The sequence below is a fragment of the Phoenix dactylifera genome, unplaced genomic scaffold (genome assembly GCF_009389715.1).
Source record: "Phoenix dactylifera cultivar Barhee BC4 unplaced genomic scaffold, palm_55x_up_171113_PBpolish2nd_filt_p 000254F, whole genome shotgun sequence".
In the NCBI taxonomy this organism is placed as follows: Eukaryota; Viridiplantae; Streptophyta; class Magnoliopsida; order Arecales; family Arecaceae; genus Phoenix; species Phoenix dactylifera.
The window spans coordinates 669,175-689,232 of record NW_024067747.1 but is presented as its reverse complement, the minus strand read 5'-3'; the positions used below and the strand labels follow the sequence as shown (position 1 = coordinate 689,232).

Genomic DNA, 20,058 nt, shown 5'->3' with positions numbered 1-20,058 from the left:
CGATCCCTTCACCTGGATCCAAGCAGTCGTAGGGCACGGCCTCCGTCTCCGCCGAGGATGAGAGCTCGACAACGGAGTGAAGCTTGGAGAAAAAGGTAGGGGCGTCGGCGGAGACTTCGTCACCACCAGCGACTGGGACGCGGAGGGAGAGCGGAAGGAGGGGGAGAGCGCCGCGGAATGGGGAGAGGGCGCACCGACATTCCGCATAGATGACGATTTTGCGGTGTCCGCATGCACGATTTTATGCGGATTTCTTTTCCGTACGGAATGCGCCAGCCCGCACAAGGTTCAGTAAGCAGGGGTGATGAATATACAATCATCTGTACAATTGACAAATGCATGCGTCCGCACGAGAGCTCTATGTCGGTGAACTAGCCTGCTCTCCCAACTGGACTGCATTCAAGCTCAGCACAGGTGCGGACCTCCGCATACGTAGTTGTATGCGCACTCGCTTCTGCGTATCCACAAATAGTTAGACAAAAAATAGAAAAGTGCAATCTATTATAACGTAACTGGTTTTATTTTTTTTGCAGAGCATAGGATTGATGGCGTCATCACAAGTGTAACAGAAGATATTTAACTGGATTTTTTTGTGAATATTTACTTAGATTATTTTTTTTGGTACATCGTCTGCTTACACTAATCTCGCGTAAGCACTGCCATGAGAGTCCAGAGAAAGGATACATCATAGAGATGGAAAAACAGATACATGACGGATCCAAAAAATCTCTCTGAAGTTGTGAGCAACAAAAGAGACGATCCAATCCGCAACTCCGTTGTAAACACTTACAACCTGGAAGGCATCACACTTCTCCTATATCCTCCGGATGTCGACCAGAAGCGGATTATCTGCCTCCCATGTCCTCTCTTGTAGAATCCGCTTAATAAACTCTACCGAGTCTCCCTTTAGGATGATACTCCCAGCCTCTAGCACCCGTTTGGCATAGACGATTTTCTTCCACGCCGCCCTATATATGTTCCGCTCTAGAAACATATGCCTTAAAAGTATGTTGTCCCTCCGCAACTATCAATCTAGAATAGTGGTCTTTGATTACAAATGCAACACCGGTAGAGCCACCGCCAACCAGCAGGTTACCGTCAAAGTTCTCTTTCAGATGGCCAAGCGGTGGGAGCTCCGAGGATTTTCAATCTTGTTCCAATTTGTGTGTGTATATATTAGAGTTGGGCAACGGGCCGTGCCGGGCCGGCCCGGCCCAGGCCCCCCGGGCCAAAACTCTAAACGGGCCGTGCCTGGCACGGCCCGCTTATGAAGCGGGCCGTGCCAGACGGAAGGCAAGCCCGGCCCGGCCCCCGGCCCCTCTATTGGTGGGCCGGGCCGGGCACGGCACGGCACGGGCCGTGCCAGGCACGGCCCGTAACGGGCGGTAACGGGCCGTGCCAGGCACGGCCCGCAACGTCTCTAAACGGGCCGTGCCTGGCACGGCCCGTAACGGCTCCAGACGGGCCGTGCCTGGCACGGCTCCAGACGGGCCGTGCCTGGCACGGCCCGTCTGGAGAGGGGGGAAGAAAATAGCCGTTTCCAACGGCTATTTTCGGGAAAAAGACGGTTTTGCCCCTCCCAACAGTCCTATAACGGCTGAATTGAGGGGTATTTTGGGAAAAAAAATTTTTTGGGCTTCTATAAATAGCCCATTCCTCCCTCATTCTCACCACACCAAACCTCTCATTCTCTCCTTCTCTACTGCTATTATTTCTCTCTTCTAAAGTGCTCTTCTAGCAATTTAATTTTTAGTTTGTTCAAGTGCTACACAAGAGGAGGTTCCTGTTGAGAAGAGAAGGTCGCTTCTGTTGAGAGCACAAGAGGAAGCTCGGAATCTCGGCGCTGCCTCTGCCCTCCGACCCTCTACTCAATTCCTCCTTGCGGTTAGTTTTTATTTTTTGAATTAATCATAGATATGTCATCTTTTGAGGAAAGTCAGTTTGGCATTCCTGTTTCTGAGGGGGAAGAAACTAATCCCCAACCCCCTGTTTCTAGTTCCTCTAGAACTGGTGAACCGAGTGAAGGTCAAACCTCTTCTCGTAAGAGGACTAGTACTGTATGGAATGAATTTGATAGAGTTATGGTTGAGGGAGTCTGGAAAGCTAAATGTAAAAAATGTGCCAAACTTTATAGTTGTAGTAGTAGTGGGGGAACAGGGCATTTAAAAAGACATTAAGAGAGTCATAGGATGCATGATTCTCATGCTCAAACTCAAAGTAGCCTTAATATACAAGGGGGATTACTTGTAGGTAATTTTGCATATAATCATGAAAATCAAAGAAAAGCACTTGTAAAATGGATAGTCAAGGATGAATTACCTTTTAGTTTATGTGAATCTTTTAATTTTGAAGAATATGTTCAATTAAACCTACAACCTGCTTACAAAAGAACTAGTAGGCGTACATTTAGAAGAGTAGCTATGACCAATTTTTTAGCAATGAAACAAAATTTAATTGAAACACTTTCTACTTTAAATGTAAAAATTTCATTAACTTCTGATATTTGGTCAGCATCTGTAGGTAGTAATTCTTTTATTGCCATTACTGCTCATTATATTGATAATGATTGGCAATTAAATAAACGTATTCTTGCTTTTCGTGCTTTTGATTTTCCACATTCTGGGCAACAAATTTCAAATATAATTTATCAAACTGCATGTTCATATAATATTAATGATAAAATTATGTCTATTACTTTTGATAATGCATCTAATAATAATTCTGCTGTTGTATTATTAAGAGACTCATTGCATCCCATATTAGATGGAAATTTACTGCATATTAGATGTGCATGTCATATCTTAAATCTTTCTGTTCAAGCTGGCATGGGCATGATTCAAGATGTGATTTCAAAAATTAGAAATGCAGTTTCTTTTATTCATGCTTCTAGATCAAGACTTCAAGAATTTAAGGAATTATGCATAAATCATGGTAAACGTTTTAAAAAATTTAAACTTGATGTAATTACTCGTTGGAACTCCACATATAGCATGATACATGATGCATACCCATATAAAAATTTATTAAGTGCATATATTAATGATCGTGGATTAGGATTTACATTGACTGAAACTGATTGGAATAAAGGAAAAATTTTGGAAGATTTTTTGCTTAGTTTTTATAATGCTACCAATGTTCTTTCTGGTATTTATTACCCTACTTCATGTTCATTTTTACAACAAGCATATATAATTAGTCAAAAATTTGCAGAACATAGATATGATGATGTTTTAATGCCTATTATTCACCTAATGGAATCTAAATGGAATGAGTATTGGGACAGGATATGTCCTATGCATAACTTAGCTGCTGTATTTGATCCTAGAGTTAAATTAAATGGCGTGCTAATTTTACTTGATGCATACGTTGAAAATATGAATCAAGATGCTGAATCTGCTAAAGATGAGGTAAGACAACTTCTTTATGATATTTATGCTATATATGATGAAAAAATTCGTGGATCTAGAACACAAATACAAACCTCTATTCCTCCTTCTAGTAGTTCTCATTCGTCATCTATTTTTTCATTCATTGCACAGAGAAGACACACACATGCTTCAAGTTCCTCTTCATCTTCTTCATCTTTAAGTAGTGAACTAGAATTTTATTTACGAAATGATCTTCAGTCTGCATATGATGAAAATCAAATAGAGAATCTAGATGTATTATCTTGGTGGAAGAGTGTTAGAAATCAATATCCTGTTATGTCTGCAATTGCACGCGATATTTTAGCTGTGCCGATGTCCACGGTAGCATCGGAATCCGCTTTTAGTGCAGGTCGGCGTGTTCTTGACGAAAAGAGAAGTAGGATGACGGGCGAAACGGTGGAGATGCTTTTCTGCTTCAAGGATTGGCTGGATGCTGAGGCAAGACTTCAAGATAAAGGTGGACATAATACAACATCCTCTGATGATGATGATACAAACACTACTGAAGACTGAAGACTGAAGACTGAAGACTGAAGAGTGAATACTGATTCACTGAATCACTGATGATTAGTAAGATTTCTTAATTTTTTATAATTGTACATTTTTATTGTATTCTGGAGGTCAGACCAAGGTCCAAACCTCGGCCCTTTCTTAGTTTCTTATTGTATTCTAGAATCTAGAGGTCAGACCAAGGTCCAAACCTCCCTTCATGTACCATTTTGATTGAAATTAATAAACTGGTAGGGGTCTATGCCAAATCCCCCACCATTAAGGTGGCTTTATATTCATAAATCAAGATTTCTTAGTGTTCATAATTTATTAATGTATTAAAAAAATTTTATCGGGCCGAGCCGGGCCCAGGCCCGGACCGTGCCAGGCCCGCGTGCCAGCCCGGCCCAGGCCCTTATGGGCCGTGCCGTGCTGGCACGCGGGCCGTGCCGTGCTTGGCCCGCGTGCCTAGACCGGGCCGTGCTGGCCCAGGCCCGAAGCGGGCCGTGCCTGGCACGGCCCGCTGGCCAGGATTCGCTAGCCCAGCACGGCCCTATCAAAGGGGCCGTGCCAGGCACGGCCCGTCACTGTAGCTGGTGGCACGGCCCGCTTCGTGCCGTGCCGTGCCGGGCTGTGGGCGGCCCGGCCCAGTGCCCATCTCTAGTATATATATATATATATATATATATATATATATATATATATATATATATATATATATATATATATATATATATATATATAGAGCAAGTTTTGGATAAGTACGAATAAACCATTTATCGCTACCAAGGCTAGTTATCAGGAGATGCTTATCCAAACAAGTCTGAATCGGTTCAGCACACGCAAGCAGACTATACTCCGACCTGTCCTTCCAATCTATACTTGATAGTTTCGTTTGAGTTCATCTCCTCACCCCTTGGCCTCTGACCTTTACCGAACGACTACACACGTTACTTCACTATTTAATGGCAACAGCTCTATCTCTGTCCTTTCCCAGAAACAAACGTACCCAGAAGCGCTACATGGCATCTTGCCCGAGGCCTCATCCCCTTCATCCGCAAGGTAACAAAGAACGAAAGCTGCCTCAGTTGCGTCGCACCCCCATCTTCCTGGTGACTATCTACTTCCATTCCCTTCTCACCTTCCACTCCATTCCATTCCCTCAAGCTTAACAAAAGAGATAGAATGGCTTCCTACTCTCGTTTCTCTCTCCCTCTTCTCATCTCTCATCCGCCCCCTAAAAGGTTAGCAACTATTCTTCGTCATCTCTCTCTCTCTCTTCTTCTGTTAGTATTCGTTATAATCTAATCTCTGTTCATCGTCATCCATTCTTCTTGTGTTGAGGTCGTCTTTTCACAGATTCCTTTCGTTGTCACCGACGGTTCTTTCGGCATCAAAGCAGTGCGGACTCCAGCATGCACTTTCGAGAACGGAAAATGGTTGGCGAGGCTTCCTGCGGTATGGGGTCCATTATAGTTTAATACTTTAATGGCATGGGTTGTCATTTGTTAAGTTTCTAATAGTTATTGTTTTCTTCTCTTTTATTCTAATATTCTCGAGAACTTTGATTACTGTATTACGTCGGTGAGCAGCAATGGGAGTCCAGAAATAGTGGTGCCAAGATCGGTGCCAGTTCGTGTTGCGCACGAGCTTCTTCAAGCTGGTCATCGGTATCTGGACGTCAGGTAATTATGATTATAGAATGGCTTAATCTATAGTTTTATTTGTGCATTTACTATTTTCTGTATGTTTTTTCTTTTTGTTTTTTTAGAAGAATCTTCTGTAATAATAATAACAGGATGCGATGGGTGGATGCCAACTCTTTTCCTTGAAAAAAAAATGGGTGGTCTGATGTTTTATTGGATGGTTTTGTAGGACGGCGGATGAGTTCAATGCCGGACATGCAGTGGGTGCTAAAAACATCCCTTACGTGTTCAAGGTTGGGTCAGGTATTGCGTAGTTAAACAATGTTTTTTTATATACTTTGCTTGCGTATATTAGTAGGATTTCTATTTTCTTTTGTTTTTCTCCTGTGGTAATGCTCTGTTTTCTGATTGATTTATGATAAATCTTCATAATTCTGTTTTATTGACAATAAAAATAATCCGGATTTATAAGTCCTTCCATTCTGCATTACTTTGTTCTGTGGATTCTTCCCATTGATTCTAGATATATTTTAGTATACGAATTGCCTATATTTTTTGTACCAGAATACATTCTTCTTTTCTGGCATTATAGTTTTTTAAAGTCATGCATGATTTAAAACTACATAATAAAATTTCTAGAAGCAGGGATGAATCATCTTTTGCACCGAACTCATTCTTAGTTAACCTTCTTCAGTGCTTTGTTCCGTATAATAGTCTGAATTGCCAGATGCTCAGAATTGAGTATCCCTATGCTCCCATCTTGTTCTTGCTCTGTTCCTAATCATATTAGTCATAACCAAGCAAAAAAATAAGATTTCAACATTAGGAAGTCTGTCGATTTTAATGAAGCTCTCATATTCAGCCCCAATTAAGAATTTAGATCTTTTTACTCGTTTTGAATAGTCAAAAGGTGCTCCTTGTATGTTATATCTGAATGCATATTTTGTATTTGAAGAATATCCTTGGATGGTGCATCAGTCATATTTGTGCTGGTAATGCACATTGAGATTGACATAGTTTAATATGTAATCAGATGAAGAATCATGAGAAGTGTACCTTCACTGACATCAGCAATGATATGATCTTGCTCAGGATTCAGATTATGACCTTAAAAAAGTTATATTTCTCGATGACGACTGTTGATTAACTTGACTAAGAGCTGTAGATGCTTGTGACATTATGTTTATGTCCATGTTTAGCTACAGTCTTATCAGCATCCAATGCTAGAGAACAAATCTCTCATCTTTGATTGAATGTTTTCCATGTTTTACTCTGGTCATCAGAAAAAAGACAGACTTTGTAGAAAAAGTTTCAAGAAATAAAATTAAAAAAAAGAACTGCTTACTTTTTAAGGATATTCATACATGAAACTGCAGGAAATTGTAACGACTACTGAAAGTTTCAGGATTATTTTTCAAAGAGATATATAGGTAACTATTAAGTAGTACAATGTGGAGTTTTCTTTCGAATTCTTTCCTTGAAAAAAGAAAGACAGAGAAATAAGCGTTTCTTCTGCATGGCAAGACACATAACAATTACAAGTTCATTATTGGAGCCTTGGAGGAATTTACATGAATAGCATGAAATTTACAATTTGAGGTTGAAAACTGAATTTGAAGCATGCTTAATCATCATTAGTTCTTTGACATTTTCTGTCGACATAATATCATGATTAATCCTTCACTAAGAAAAAACAGAAGCTAGTCTAAAAATGAAAATCCTTGAGGATTTGTTGCGAACAGATTCAGCATTACAGCTAGGTTATGGGTTCATATCCATGCATTGTGCACTGCATTTATCTGAATTCAGGTTTACGTCATGCACAAAGGGATGATGATAGGAATTGAAGAAAGTGGATAGAAGACATGAGGAGAGGAATATATACAGAATTTAAGAACTAACAATGAAAGAGCATTATAATCTTACCGTTTGTCGACTTGATTAGAGTTGTTATGGCTGTTGTTTTTGTTTCTGGGATGATGATAGGAATGGAAGAAAGTGGACAGAAGACACGAGGAGAGGAATATATACAGAATTTAAGAACTAACAATGAAAGACCATTATAATCTTACCGTTTGTCGACTTGATTAGAGTTGTTATGGCTGTTGTTTTTGTTTCTGTTGCATTAGCTCTCTAAATATCTTGCTATTAGTCTTTCAAAAATAAGAAATCAATGCTACGTAGTCTAGTTACAAATAATATTCAAGTAAGCAATAAACTTTGAAGCCCACTGCTCCACATCTTGATCGAAGCAGAAGGGTGTATAAATAAGTGGTTCACCATGCGGAAGCCTGTGGATAAAGCATTGCTTCTTATGCGGTTTAACATTCTATACAGTTTTCAAGGCATGTTATTTGGCTGCTGCTTAATTATTGGGTACCGTAGTACTCGCAATTCTAGATAATATCCTTAAGAACAAGTTTTCAGTGGAAGATGGTATATAAACAAGTGGCTCGCCATGTGTAAGCCTGTGGATATAACAATGCTTCTTATGCAGGGTTCGCATTTTACACAGTTGTTGGAGCAAGTCATTTAGCAGCTTACTTATTGGGTAGGCAGTGTTTGCAATTTAGATCAAAATCCTTAAAATAAATCTTGAGTGGAAAATGTATTGCAGCAGGTTTTATCATCACATTCCTACAATTGTTTTGGCTGAGAAATTGTCTCATATCTGTTTTGTCCTATGTGGATCACCTTTTAGCAAGTAGCTTCTCATTTACATTCCATCCTTTTTTGGTGTAGGGATTAGGAAAAATCCTAACTTCTTGAAGGAAGTGTTACAAGTTTTTGAGGAGGATGATGAGATAATCATTGTAAGTCTGCAAGTATTAAGTTTCTATTCTTTGCCCGTAAATTATGCTACTAGATTTCTGGCTTTTCCTTACTGGCAATTCTCTTCCTTTTCCTGTAGGGATGCGAGAGTGGGAGAAGATCGCTCATGGCTGCAGCTGAACTATCCTCTGCTGTAAGTAATAATTTGCTGACCTGCTTTGCTTCTGAACAATCAATAGCAGTTAATTTGCAATTAACAACACCATATATTGATGAGATCAAAGATGTTCAACATGAAATATATCTCTATCATTGGCAAGAAATTGTATGATTGTTGCAGTATAGTCATTATATTTATTAGTTAAATATTTACTGTTGGTCATGGTGATGATGTTGATTGTGCTAAACTAAACTGAAAAACGCCTTCATTTCCCTCAGGGTTTTACAGGCATTACAGACATTGGAGGTGGTTATTCAGCATGGCTACAGAATGGACTCCCAACCGAGCAGTGAAAATGATCTGGCTGGGACATTTAGAGGTGTATGTGTTTCCATGGTGGAAAAATGAGACATGACGGCAGCTTCCTAATAATGGTTTTGGGCACAAATACTTCAACCTGTCATCATCCCATTTTTCCTCCTAATGGTAGTTAGCCTCTTTCGCAGAAAGAAAATTATATATTAGCAGCTAATAATCAGCAAGCAGATGTCTGTATAGGTTGGAAGTACATATGCATGAAGAAATTCTTTGTGCTATAATAAATTTCTTGAAGCTATTTAGAAAGCGAGCAAGGAGATAGATTAAGCACCAGAGGACCACGATTAATGAGAAGCCACTTTATCCTCGATTACGACCAGAGTAGCCACACCATGCCATCTATTCTTTGAAAGTTTAACTGAGATTTTGTCCAATGCGAAGCGAAGACAATGTACCTGAAAAGTCCAGGACCTTCGAGGTTGCTCCAGTGTAAACAGCAGAGGCTCTTAAGCACAAGGCAACTTTTCCTTCTTCTGTAATAAGCCAAGAGGATTCTTTGGTGCTCTGTAATTTGATCTCAAGACCAGCAGCAAATTCAAACTACTAGAGCATGAAACTTGTTATCAGCAACCTGAATGGTTTTTATCCTCAGTATTATTGCATCAGTGCTTGGAGGCTTCCCATGCCCGGCGAGCCGATGGGCCGGGTGGGGCTAGGTCAGCCCTACTCCTGAAATCAGCCTTAGCCTGTCCCGGTCTAGTCTGGGTCAGGCCCAAGCCCAAGCCCAAGCCAACTGAGATGGGCTGATGTTTAACTTTTACCAAAAGGCGACCACAAATTATTACCATGTTCTACGTGAAGCCGACCAAGTAGCAGATCATCCGGCCAATGTCGCTAGCATGAAGCAGTTGGAATCAGTTTGGACTGAAACTTTTCCTCTCGATCTTGCTCATCCTATCAGAGCAGATGCTAGTGGCATATCCTTCATTCGAATATGGTGATCCTTCATTCCCGTTACCAAAAGCCTCAATTTCGACTCGGCCTACACTGGAGAAAAGGGGCCCAAACATGGTAACTGGCCCAGCCCATTAACGGCCCTACCCACGGGTGCCTGCTCGAAATTCTGTCCCTACTATGTTCGAAGGTGGAAGAATTACAAATTATGACTAACGTAGTTAAAAGGCCTAAAAGATGCCTTCCACCAAAATAATCATGAGGAAGGACAAAGTAGGGGGGAGTCCCGTTGTTTGAGATGGATCGATTTAGCTTAGCATCGAATTACTCGGTTTGAAAGGCCTGCTACATTTTTCATTTGATGAGCATTAACTAGTTTTTAAAGTAAGAAGGGGATGGGAAAACAGGTGAAGAGGAGGAGTTACTGAGATCAGAACTATATATCACGAGTTCATGACCCTGAAAAAACGGGATTAATGGTTCCATTTGAAGTAATTTTTCTTAAACAGACTTCTAAGTATCAAAATTTCCCATTTTTGTTAAACATTCCCTCCCCGTTGCATAACTTCTCCTCAAACCCATGCCTTTTTCGTTAAAATAGATAAAAGAGCATATTTTGCCGCCAGATTGGATGCTCTGGCATCCAAACAGATAGGGTTCTTGTTGTATCTTTTGCACGAAAAGCAATGGTGGATCTCTTGACAAAAAAGAAATACAGTTATGCAGCTTACTCATGTAAAAATTGAAGCTTGTTTGTTCAAATATTTTAGGAAGAACAACAAAGAATTGTTCTTTCTTATTTTTCACAAGTTTTTTTGATGACAAGAAACTAGATATTACTATATATGCATTAAATTGACTGAAAATTTTAAAGAACTTATTTTGTTTTTTAATTTGATCTTTTGTACTATCACCCGAAAAATACAATCACGAGTTTTAGTCTAAAGCTAGGGCTTGAGATTTCTCTTTTTCTTGCATACGTGAATACTTTATACTTGACCTCATGTGCCTTCAAGTACTTATTGCTTACATTTACACTGCGTATGCTTGTCTAACAATTTAGGATCCTATCCAAGGCTAGCTGGGAAGTATTACTTGGATTCTTTAATTATGTATAAATATTCAGGATCTTTCTAGCATATAATTGATATGAGATTACACACATACAAATTTAAGTCCTTACATACTTTTTCCCTTAGTAATTCTTCCCAAACTAGGCGACCAAATATAGTTAAATCAAATTATAAATACCATGATCAATCTATGGTCAGCTCCAAATAGGCCCATGCTACAGTATCCTCCAGTCCCCATAGGTTATGAGTGAGGTCTGCTTTGATACTATTTGTAATAACTCAAAACCTTACCAAAATGACTAACGATAAGGTGTTATTTAGATTTCTGGCCCTATATAAGTACTCAAGATCTATCCATTATATATTCGATATTGGACTAAAAATGCATGTCCTCATCCCCCCTCCCGTTTAAACTCGAACTTCTTCATCAAGTTAAGAGTCCAAATTCAATCAAATTCAATCACAAACACCAAAATTGGTCCATGGTTAGTCTCAAAGGGATCATGCTATAGTATCGCTTAGTTCATATGGACCATGAGCGTGGTCTACTTTGATACTATTTTAGCAACTCAGGATCTATGAAAACCTGTGCAAGCATATTTTTAGTCCCATATAAGTTATGCATTGGGAGATCTTAGGTACTTGCATAAGGTTAAAAAACTCAAATAATAGCTTCCGACCAGCTTTTTTAGATGAGATCTTGGATTGTTATAAATGGTACTAGAACAGATATAATCTATGACTTATGTGAATTAGGGGATACTGCAACACAACCCTTTTGGAGCTGAGCACAGGCCAATTATGACATTTCTGATCGAATTTGATTGGATTTAGATGCTTAGCTTGCTAAAGATACTAAGTCTAACGTGAGAAGTGTACAAAGATTTGGAAGGGTATATATTTAGTCCTACATTAGCTATACATTAGATAAATTTTGGATAGCTATACAGAACTAAAAAATCTAAATAATATTTTAATCAGCTAGCCTTTTTGGATGAGATTTTAGGTTGTTGCAACTTGTACGTATAGGGTACTCAAATTATAATTCATGTCTTTTTAAAATCATTATGGTTAAATAAAACAATCGCGCCGCCATCCTGTATTTTGACTATATGAATGGAAAATGAAACATGCATCCTCTTAGCACCATTACTTAGGTAATGACTTTACATGTTTCAGGTAGTACTTTACTTTTGTTATGTAGGTGCCTGTCTTTCGCTCTCTTCGTTTCACATACTCCGATTTGAATGCAGAATAGCAAGCTGTCTAGTGCACTTTGCTGGAAGTATCCACTAAATCTTTTATTGATCGTTCCAACCTTGTTGCAATTCACATCATTTTAATTGTTCAGATGACCTTTCTTTTTCCTATTAATTTGTAACTTTCATCAAGCTTTTCATCATGCCTGTTATTCTTTATGATTGTAATCCCACATGATCTCACATATGATTTAAGATGTTCCACTATATATATTTGTTTTCTGGAACCATTTATCCTGGGCAACATAAAATACGGTCATCTTGGTCTTTCAAGCGAGACGCCCAATGTTAAAAGCCCTGGATCAAATGGTCGACATTCCCTCCCACGTGTCATGGACGGGTCTCTACCCCGGTTTGTGACGACGGGCAGATCTCCGTCACGCTCCCTTCACCTCACACGGATGGCCACGGCCAAAAGCGTGCACCAGCCCTGAACGGAACTCCTTTGCGGCCAACAAAAACATTCCATGGCCACGTGTGTAGGGTGGCCTGGCGATTCATATTAGTACACCCGAACACGTCATGGGACCAATGTCCTCGTGCCATATGGAGTAGAACTCTCTTGGTACGATTGTTGGGTCCCTAGTCCAAGACGCTGCTCCCCTGGCATGAAGGCACGTTCCCGAAACTTCTGCGGTCCTTTCTCTTACCAGTTACCACCACGCGCTGCGCGCTTGCACTCTTCTCTATTTTACAGCCCCTCCGCCCACTTTCATTGAACCCAAGCACCAGCGAAAACCCTAAGATGGAAGGAAAACTGGCAAAGAACTCCTCATCCTCATCGAGAAGCTTGATGACGCGCCCGAAGACCAAGCTTCCACCGGAGATCCTCGAACTCATCGGCAAATCCGGGAAGAGCGCTTCCGCCTACGTCCGTTTCCGGGCCACCTGCAAAACCTTGTTCTCAAACCTTACCCCTCACCCCCGCCATCTCCCCTTTCAGCCCCCTTTCCTGATGCTGTCCCCCACCGCCGATGGCAGTCGCGGCCGGTTCTTCAACGTTGCCACCTTCTTCACTCATAACCTCCCGCAGGTTTCCAACATGACTCGCGGTAAGATCTGCTTTGGCTCTTCTTTTGGATGGATATTCCTTCTAGACTACAGATTTAATCCCTCCCTCCTCAACCCCTTCACCGGGGCCGAGATCCCCCTCCCTCCTCTCGCCGCCACCCCGGGCATCTTCGATATCCTACCACTGGATGATGTCCCAGCCCCACAACTTCTCGCATTATTATGCGGTTACCATCCAGATAACATTATGGACGAAGAATTCGTGGACATGATAATGCACCAGGCTGCACTATCTTCGGATCCTGCTCTCGATCCGCACGCTGTCGTGCTCGTCATTGTCAAAACCTACGCCCCGTACCGTTTCTACTTCTGTCAGCTGGGAGACGCATCATGGACCAGGATACAAATCCCCGGCAACACTATATGTTTTCTTTATGACTTCATACCATTTCCGGAGCGGCAGTTCTATGCCGTAGCTTCCGATGACAGGCTGGTTCGCTTCGACTTCAGCAGCCTGCCAGTGAGGGTGACAGTAGCAAGACTTAGAGGCATGCCCAGATGCAGACCGGTGTACTTGGTGGGATCGGCGGGGGAGCTCCTGCTGATCGGTGAGGGTTACAAAATTTCTGACCGGAATGACAGGATTACCAAGTTGTTCCATGTTCATAAGATCGATATTCTGCGCGAGCTGGACGATGAGCAAGGGTATGTGCAAGTGTATCGAGTTCATAGCATTGGCGATCGGGTTGTGTTCCTGGGACCCGGTCACTCTTTCTCCATCTCGGCTCAAGATTTCCCTGGGTTTAGAAGGAATTGCATCTATTTCGCCGACACTTACAACAAGCAATTAGCAGGCATGGAATATGTCAGCGTTGACTGCATCGATGTATTCAGCCTAGAGGAGTACAATACTGAAGATATATTTATTTTTAGCGAGGAGGAGAAGATTGAGTTGCCGAGGTCTAAGCCAAAGATGCCGTGGTTGGTTTCCCCCAATCTTAATTAGCAAGGGGGATGCTTGATGCAGTCGAAGTTTAGGTAGCATCCTTTTTAATATTTGTGTCGAGTTACTGTGTTTATCATGCAACATTTGTGTCAAGTTACTGTGTTTATCGTGCAACATTTGTGTCAAGTTACCGTGCTATTATGCTTTCAAGGATCTCGTTTGGGGTCCTACTGTGAACTGCATTCTCCTAATTTAAATGTTATGAACCTGTTTTATGCCATATTCGTTGGTTGTTCTTTTTCTTCTTTTCTTTTTTAAAAAAATTAGAATTATATTTTCAGTACCTTAATCTATTTCAATGGAGCTTGTGATTCATCCAGCTACAATCATTTGTATTTGAATCAATAATTGATATTTGATGAGGCATTAAGGATGATATCTTTCCTGCTCATGATCGATCAAGGCATGTGCCTACATTCAAGTTGACGGTCTCAAACAACTAAGAAGTTATATTGGTTTCCATCAACCTGCTGGCCTTCTTAGATTAACACTTTTCTTTTGTTTGATATGTCATTGTCATAACTTGCTAAATGTTCGAATAATATTTGCTTTGTTGTTTTTGTCAGGCAACTATTACCATGTAATGATGCTTTATTTGGTTTTCGATTTGCATAGTTTGTGATGTGTAGACTTACGTTTCAATTATGTGAGTACAAGAGGCAGAAGCAGAGCCCCACCTTTTATCGGTTGAAGGCTTAGAAAATTTTAGCCACCTAGTGTCAAAGCTTAGAAAATTTCTCCACTCTTGCCAATGGCATATTCACTGTGAACTTAATTACTGATTCATACAAAGGAGGTGGTTTGGATATTTAGGGAAAGAATCTAGTGCTTTGTATTTTCTAGTTTTGTTCTAATAGTTACAGCATGTACCTTGCAATAATAGGAGTTTGGAAGAAATCAACTGAAACCTTTCAAAAATATATCCTTACAAAATATATAGGAAATAATGCACTGTGGATCTAGTCTCATGAAAGGTTTGGAGGTTCCTCTACTACCCCAACAGAAAATACATTTATTTCTACTGTTGGAATGTCTTGTCTTCATGTTTTGAAAAATTCTCATTCTTTCTCTCATCAATTTTATGATGACGTTACTTTGTTGGAAGGCATGAAACAACTGATGAAGAGTAATTTGATGGAACTCTCCAAAGGTTTTGTGCAGTAACTGGGAATTTCTGGATCATAATTTTAATCTCATGCAATAATTCAGTGTTTATTTTGTCCTTACAAATGTTAATAATTTGGCAGTGTTGTTTCTTCAATTGCATAATGCATTAGCTGTTCTTCTGGTTTTCCTTATTTTCATTGGATAAATATTTTATGCATGTGTTTGGAGCTCAAGTTATCACATAATTTAATTTATTATCTTGGTATAGTGATATTAAAATGGAACTTGCTTGTACTACTGCATCCTCCATTACTATTCATGTGACATTGACTCTCATTCATTTGTTTAAGCCTCCTTTCCCATGTTAATTAGTTCTAAATTCAAAGACACATTTTCACGATGCTGATTTATCATTAGCAACATCTTATATTAACCTCCATTTTTCAACCAAAAAATGCTGATGAATTAATTAGTTTATTTGGGCTGCCTGAATTTATCTGGACCATTTTCCCAATATTAAGCAGCTTTTGCTGTAAGCTTCTTAATAATCTGATTGTTTTTGTTTGTCAATAACTGTACTCATTCTTTTGAGCAAAATAACTATATTCATTTAAAAAAAGCCTCATTTTGTAGTTGAAGAAGGCTGCTTATGCGTGATCCAACAATCTGATCCTGTATATGATTTTTGCACCAGATTTTGAATAAATGGAGTTAGGGGGTCCTCTGATGTATGTTAATTTCAGATGGTTGACTTCTAATCGTTTGCATATATAGTATACAATGTTATATTACTATATTATAATCATATTATATTACATTACAATAATATTATATTATATGATATATTTATATATTAATATATAATATATTTTATTATGCTCTATTGTATAATTCTATGCAATGTCCTTTATGATAATTTTGTCATATAAAAATACTTTCTCAGTTTATTTATCAAACACATATTAAAGTGTCACAACATTTTATAAATGTAGTTACCAAACAGCAAACAACTTTTTATAAAAGCTCTATTTCAAAAAATTCTACTTTCAACGGCTCTACTTTCAAAAGTTCTACTGCCAACAACTCTCTCAAACAGAGCCTGAGCCACTCCTGGACACCCTAAAGCACTAACAATGGAAGGAGAATGGGGAATTAGCTCCTCATTGACAAGCCTAAGGATGCCCTCAAAGACCAAGCTCCTGCAACGGTACATCCTTGAATTCGTTGGCAAATCTGGGAAGAGCGTCGCTGCCTACCTCCGTCACCGGGCTCGAATCGTCTACTCCTCCAGACGTTTTGCAAGTGCTGCTTCGCCTCTTCTTTTGGATGGCTATTCCTTACCGACAAAGAATTTAGAATCGAGAAAACTATTGATTCACTATAAATATTTTAACTCTTATATGCCTGTCAACAAATATCTTAGTATTTCACTGCAAGCTTCTGATGTCTATCTAGATGTTCATAAATCTTATATACTGGATATTAGCAAATAATAACCTTAAGATTTTTTAACTTTAATTAAATCAATAGTTTAAATAATAACTATAAGATTTGTAACTTTAATGTCTATCAGATGCACAGACGTCATTGCATATGCTTATTTCAAAACCCTAACTACCGTCCAGGCTTCCCTACTCTACCGCTTCCACCTGATTGAGGCTGTTGAGGAACGAAAAAACCAAGAAAAAACCGGGAAAAACGTAGGAAAAAACAGAAAAAAACGAAGGAAAAATGGAAAAAAATAGAAAGATGGGACCTCTTCCCACATAAAATGATCGCTTCTTTTTCTTTTCGCTTCTTTTTCTTTTCATTTCTTTTTCTTTTTTAGAGATATGTGGGATAGGGTTTGAGATCGTGGCTTGCTTGGGAAGAGGAACTTGCTTTGGTGCTTGAGATATGTGGTATTGGAATTTTATTTGGGAGGCTTTGTTTGTTTGTTATTGAATAAAGTAGATGGTTGCTGGTTGTATAGGCTATTGTTGGTCGCTGTTATTATTATATATTGGAACTTATTGCTTGTTGTAGTGATTATATATATATAAACTTAGTATTGGTTGTTCGGAGTTTTGATATAAAAACAGCGAACCAAGAAGGTTCACTTGCTGTTTGATTTCTGTTTGTAGTGATTTTATATATGTGAACTTATTCCTGTTTGAAGCATTCATTTCCTAAATTTATTCTCTCGTTAATTCACAGTAAACCTTGCTGAATTGTTCTTGAATGCCAGACTCATGACTATAGCGCATCATACCACTTCTAGATTTCATTTATATAATATCAAAATTGACTGGGCGGGTTTGGGTATCTAAATAATCCAACCTGAATAATGGACGAGTTTGGCTACCAGACAGATTTACCATTTTTTGATGGAACAAGTTTGGGATTTTTGGATAATTTTTTAATCAGATTAGGGATGGGTCCAGATGGTAGACTTTTAAATAGGTTCAAATATAAATAAAATAAATTTTGTAAGTACTGTATCCATGGCCATTTCTAGACTCGTGCCAAACTAATTTTAATTATATTTTTAGCTATGCTAGGCTCCCAATTCGGCCCACCCGTAGGTCTACTAAAAATAGGGCTGAAAATGAGTTCGGGCCGAGATTCGGGCTAGGTCCAAAAGAGTTCCGATCGGTCTCAGCTTAAATGTAGAGTATATTTATTTTTGAGGCCGGGCTCATGTATGTCATTGGCATAACCCGAAACGGAACCCAAATTCAGGCCCGAATCTTATTTTTGTATATTGTTATTTAGAAAGAATATGAAGAAATAAAAGACAAATTAAAATGAGTTTAGCTGAGTATAATATATTATGTATCAGTAGGAGAGAGCTGTGAAGGAATATTTTTAAATATTAAACTTCAACGGTCCAGGCTGGATTTATTTTTGGTTCAAATGAGTAATTCAGTGCTCAGGCCGGGCTCAGGCCTAAATTATCTATAATTTTTGGGCCTAAACTCAGTCTAAAGCCTAAAAACAAAATTTGGTCCAGGTCCAGATAAGGGCATAGCCCGGCCCAGCCCACTTCTAGTCTCTGAAAATAAGAAAACAAAAACTGGCCTGGACAATTAAGCTGGATGATGGCTAGCTTCTTACTCTCCCCGCCGGCTGCTGCCGGCCCTCGCTGCGCCCTCCGGAACGGTCACGGCGGCGGCAAGCGTACACACCGCCTCCTCTCATCCCTCGACGCTGCCGCAGATCCCTCCGCCGCCGACCGCCTCATACGGAAGTTCGTCGCCGCCTCCTCCAAGTCCACCGCCCTCCACACCCTCTCTCGCCTCCTCTCCCTCTCCTCCCCCTTCTCCCTCCCGGTAATTCCCCGACTCGTTCTCCCTCAAATTATCCACGGTAACAAAATCTTTTCGAAAATTGAAGAAAGCTTTCATTTTTGTGTAGATTTATAGAAGAATCAGCGAGGCCATTTGGTTCAAATGGAACCCCAAGCTCGCTGCCGCCATGGCCGCCGTGCTCGTGAACCAGGGCCGCGCCGCCGAGGCTGAAAGCCTAATCTCGGAATCGGTCTCCAGGCTTAATTCCGATCTAGAAATCTCCCTCTTCTACTGCGACCTCATCGAGGCCTTCTCCGAGCGCGGATTGAAGGACTTGGCTCTTGATTTCTACTTTCGTTTGCGTGAAATGCCGTGCTCTAGGAGGAAGCCCTACGAATCGATGATTAAGGCCCTCTGCTTGATGGGATTGCCGGTTGATGCCGAGGAGAAGCTAAAGGAGATGGCTTTGCTAGGATTCAGGCCTTCACCTTTTGAGTTCAGGCTGGTCTTGCAGAGCTACGGGAAGTTGGGGTCTTTCGCAGAGATGAGAAGGGTTCTTGGGATAATGGAGGATGCTGGATTGGCCGTCGACACGATTTGCACCAATGTTGTTCTTTCTTGCTATGGTGATCATGGGGAGCTCGCCGAAATGGTTTCTTGGATTAGGAAGATGAAGAAATTGGGTGTTGGTTTCTCAATTCGGACATTTAACGTTGTGTTGAATTCATGCCCAACAATTATTTCAATAGTACAGGATGCTAAGCATTTTCCTCTTTCAATTGCGGCTTTGGTCAAGAAGGTGGAGGAGGATTCTCCGTCGCCGGATGAAGCATTGCTGGTTAGGGAGCTGGTTGGGTCATCAGTTTTGGTTGACATTTTGGAGTGGTCTCCTAATGAAGGGAAGTTGGACTTGCATGGGTTTCATGTGTCTTCTGCGTATGTGATCTTATTACAGTGGATGGAGGAGCTGAGAATGAGGTTCAGGGTGGATGAAGTTGTTCCTCTGGAAATCTCAGTTGTTTGTGGATCGGGCAAGAAAAGTGATAAAATTGGGGAATCTCCAGTGAAAATGCTGGTTTCAGAGATGATGTTTCAGTTGAATAGCTCAATGAGGATAGATAGGAAGAATGCTGGTCGATTTGTAGCACAGGGAAAGGCAGTGCGGGACTGGTTATGCTAGTAATGAACTATCTAACTCAATCCATTTGACAGCTTGTGCTACAGCGGCTTGTAGGTGCATTATCTTGCCCTATAAATCCTTGATTTGCTTGTAAGCTATGGCAATTGATTATTCTGATTCTTAATCTTTCATTTCGGACCATTTGTTTCTGAAATGATGCCATATATGGATGATGAACTAACAGTTCTTGTGAAATGATATCGCAGTAGCAGATTTAGAGATCATTTTACTGCTTCCATTGACCTGTTTGTTTTCTTCTTATTTTGCACTGATGCATGCTAGGTTAGTCTTCATGTTGCTCTTCTTTATTATAAAATGACACTGCATGAGTAGATCTTGCTAGCAAGTTTTCTCCATGGAATTCTTATGATGGTCGTGAATTGGTT

General features: G+C 40.1%; 3 protein-coding genes across 5 annotated transcripts; all 3 read left to right on the top strand.

Moving 5' to 3' along the window:
* Positions 1–4,911: 4,911 nt before the first annotated feature.
* LOC103701063 (thiosulfate sulfurtransferase 16, chloroplastic-like) lies at positions 4,912–9,194 on the top strand. 3 transcript variants are annotated; one of them, XM_017841330.3, is made up of 8 exons: positions 4,912–5,161; positions 5,262–5,375; positions 5,510–5,602; positions 5,793–5,866; positions 8,061–8,114; positions 8,306–8,376; positions 8,475–8,528; positions 8,774–9,194. In XM_017841330.3, the coding sequence occupies exons 1-8, from the start codon at positions 5,103–5,105 to the stop codon at positions 8,846–8,848; spliced, it is 594 nt and encodes a 197-aa protein (XP_017696819.1). In that variant the 5' UTR covers positions 4,912–5,102; the 3' UTR covers positions 8,849–9,194. The 3 variants fall into 3 exon arrangements, with proteins under 3 accessions (XP_017696819.1, XP_008781234.1, XP_008781235.1); XM_008783012.4 differs by having other exon boundaries at positions 4,913–5,161; positions 5,277–5,375; XM_008783013.4 differs by lacking the exon at positions 8,061–8,114 and having other exon boundaries at positions 4,915–5,161.
* Positions 9,195–12,844: 3,650 nt separating this feature from the next.
* LOC103701151 lies at positions 12,845–14,116 on the top strand. The gene has a single exon (XM_008783124.1). The coding sequence runs from the start codon at positions 12,845–12,847 to the stop codon at positions 14,114–14,116; it is 1,272 nt and encodes a 423-aa protein (XP_008781346.1).
* Positions 14,117–18,303: 4,187 nt separating this feature from the next.
* LOC103701150 (pentatricopeptide repeat-containing protein At2g17033) lies at positions 18,304–19,896 on the top strand. Its single transcript, XM_026802174.1, has 2 exons — positions 18,304–18,534; positions 18,620–19,896. The coding sequence occupies exons 1-2, from the start codon at positions 18,304–18,306 to the stop codon at positions 19,670–19,672; spliced, it is 1,284 nt and encodes a 427-aa protein (XP_026657975.1). The 3' UTR covers positions 19,673–19,896.
* The last annotated feature ends 162 nt before the right edge of the window (positions 19,897–20,058 follow it).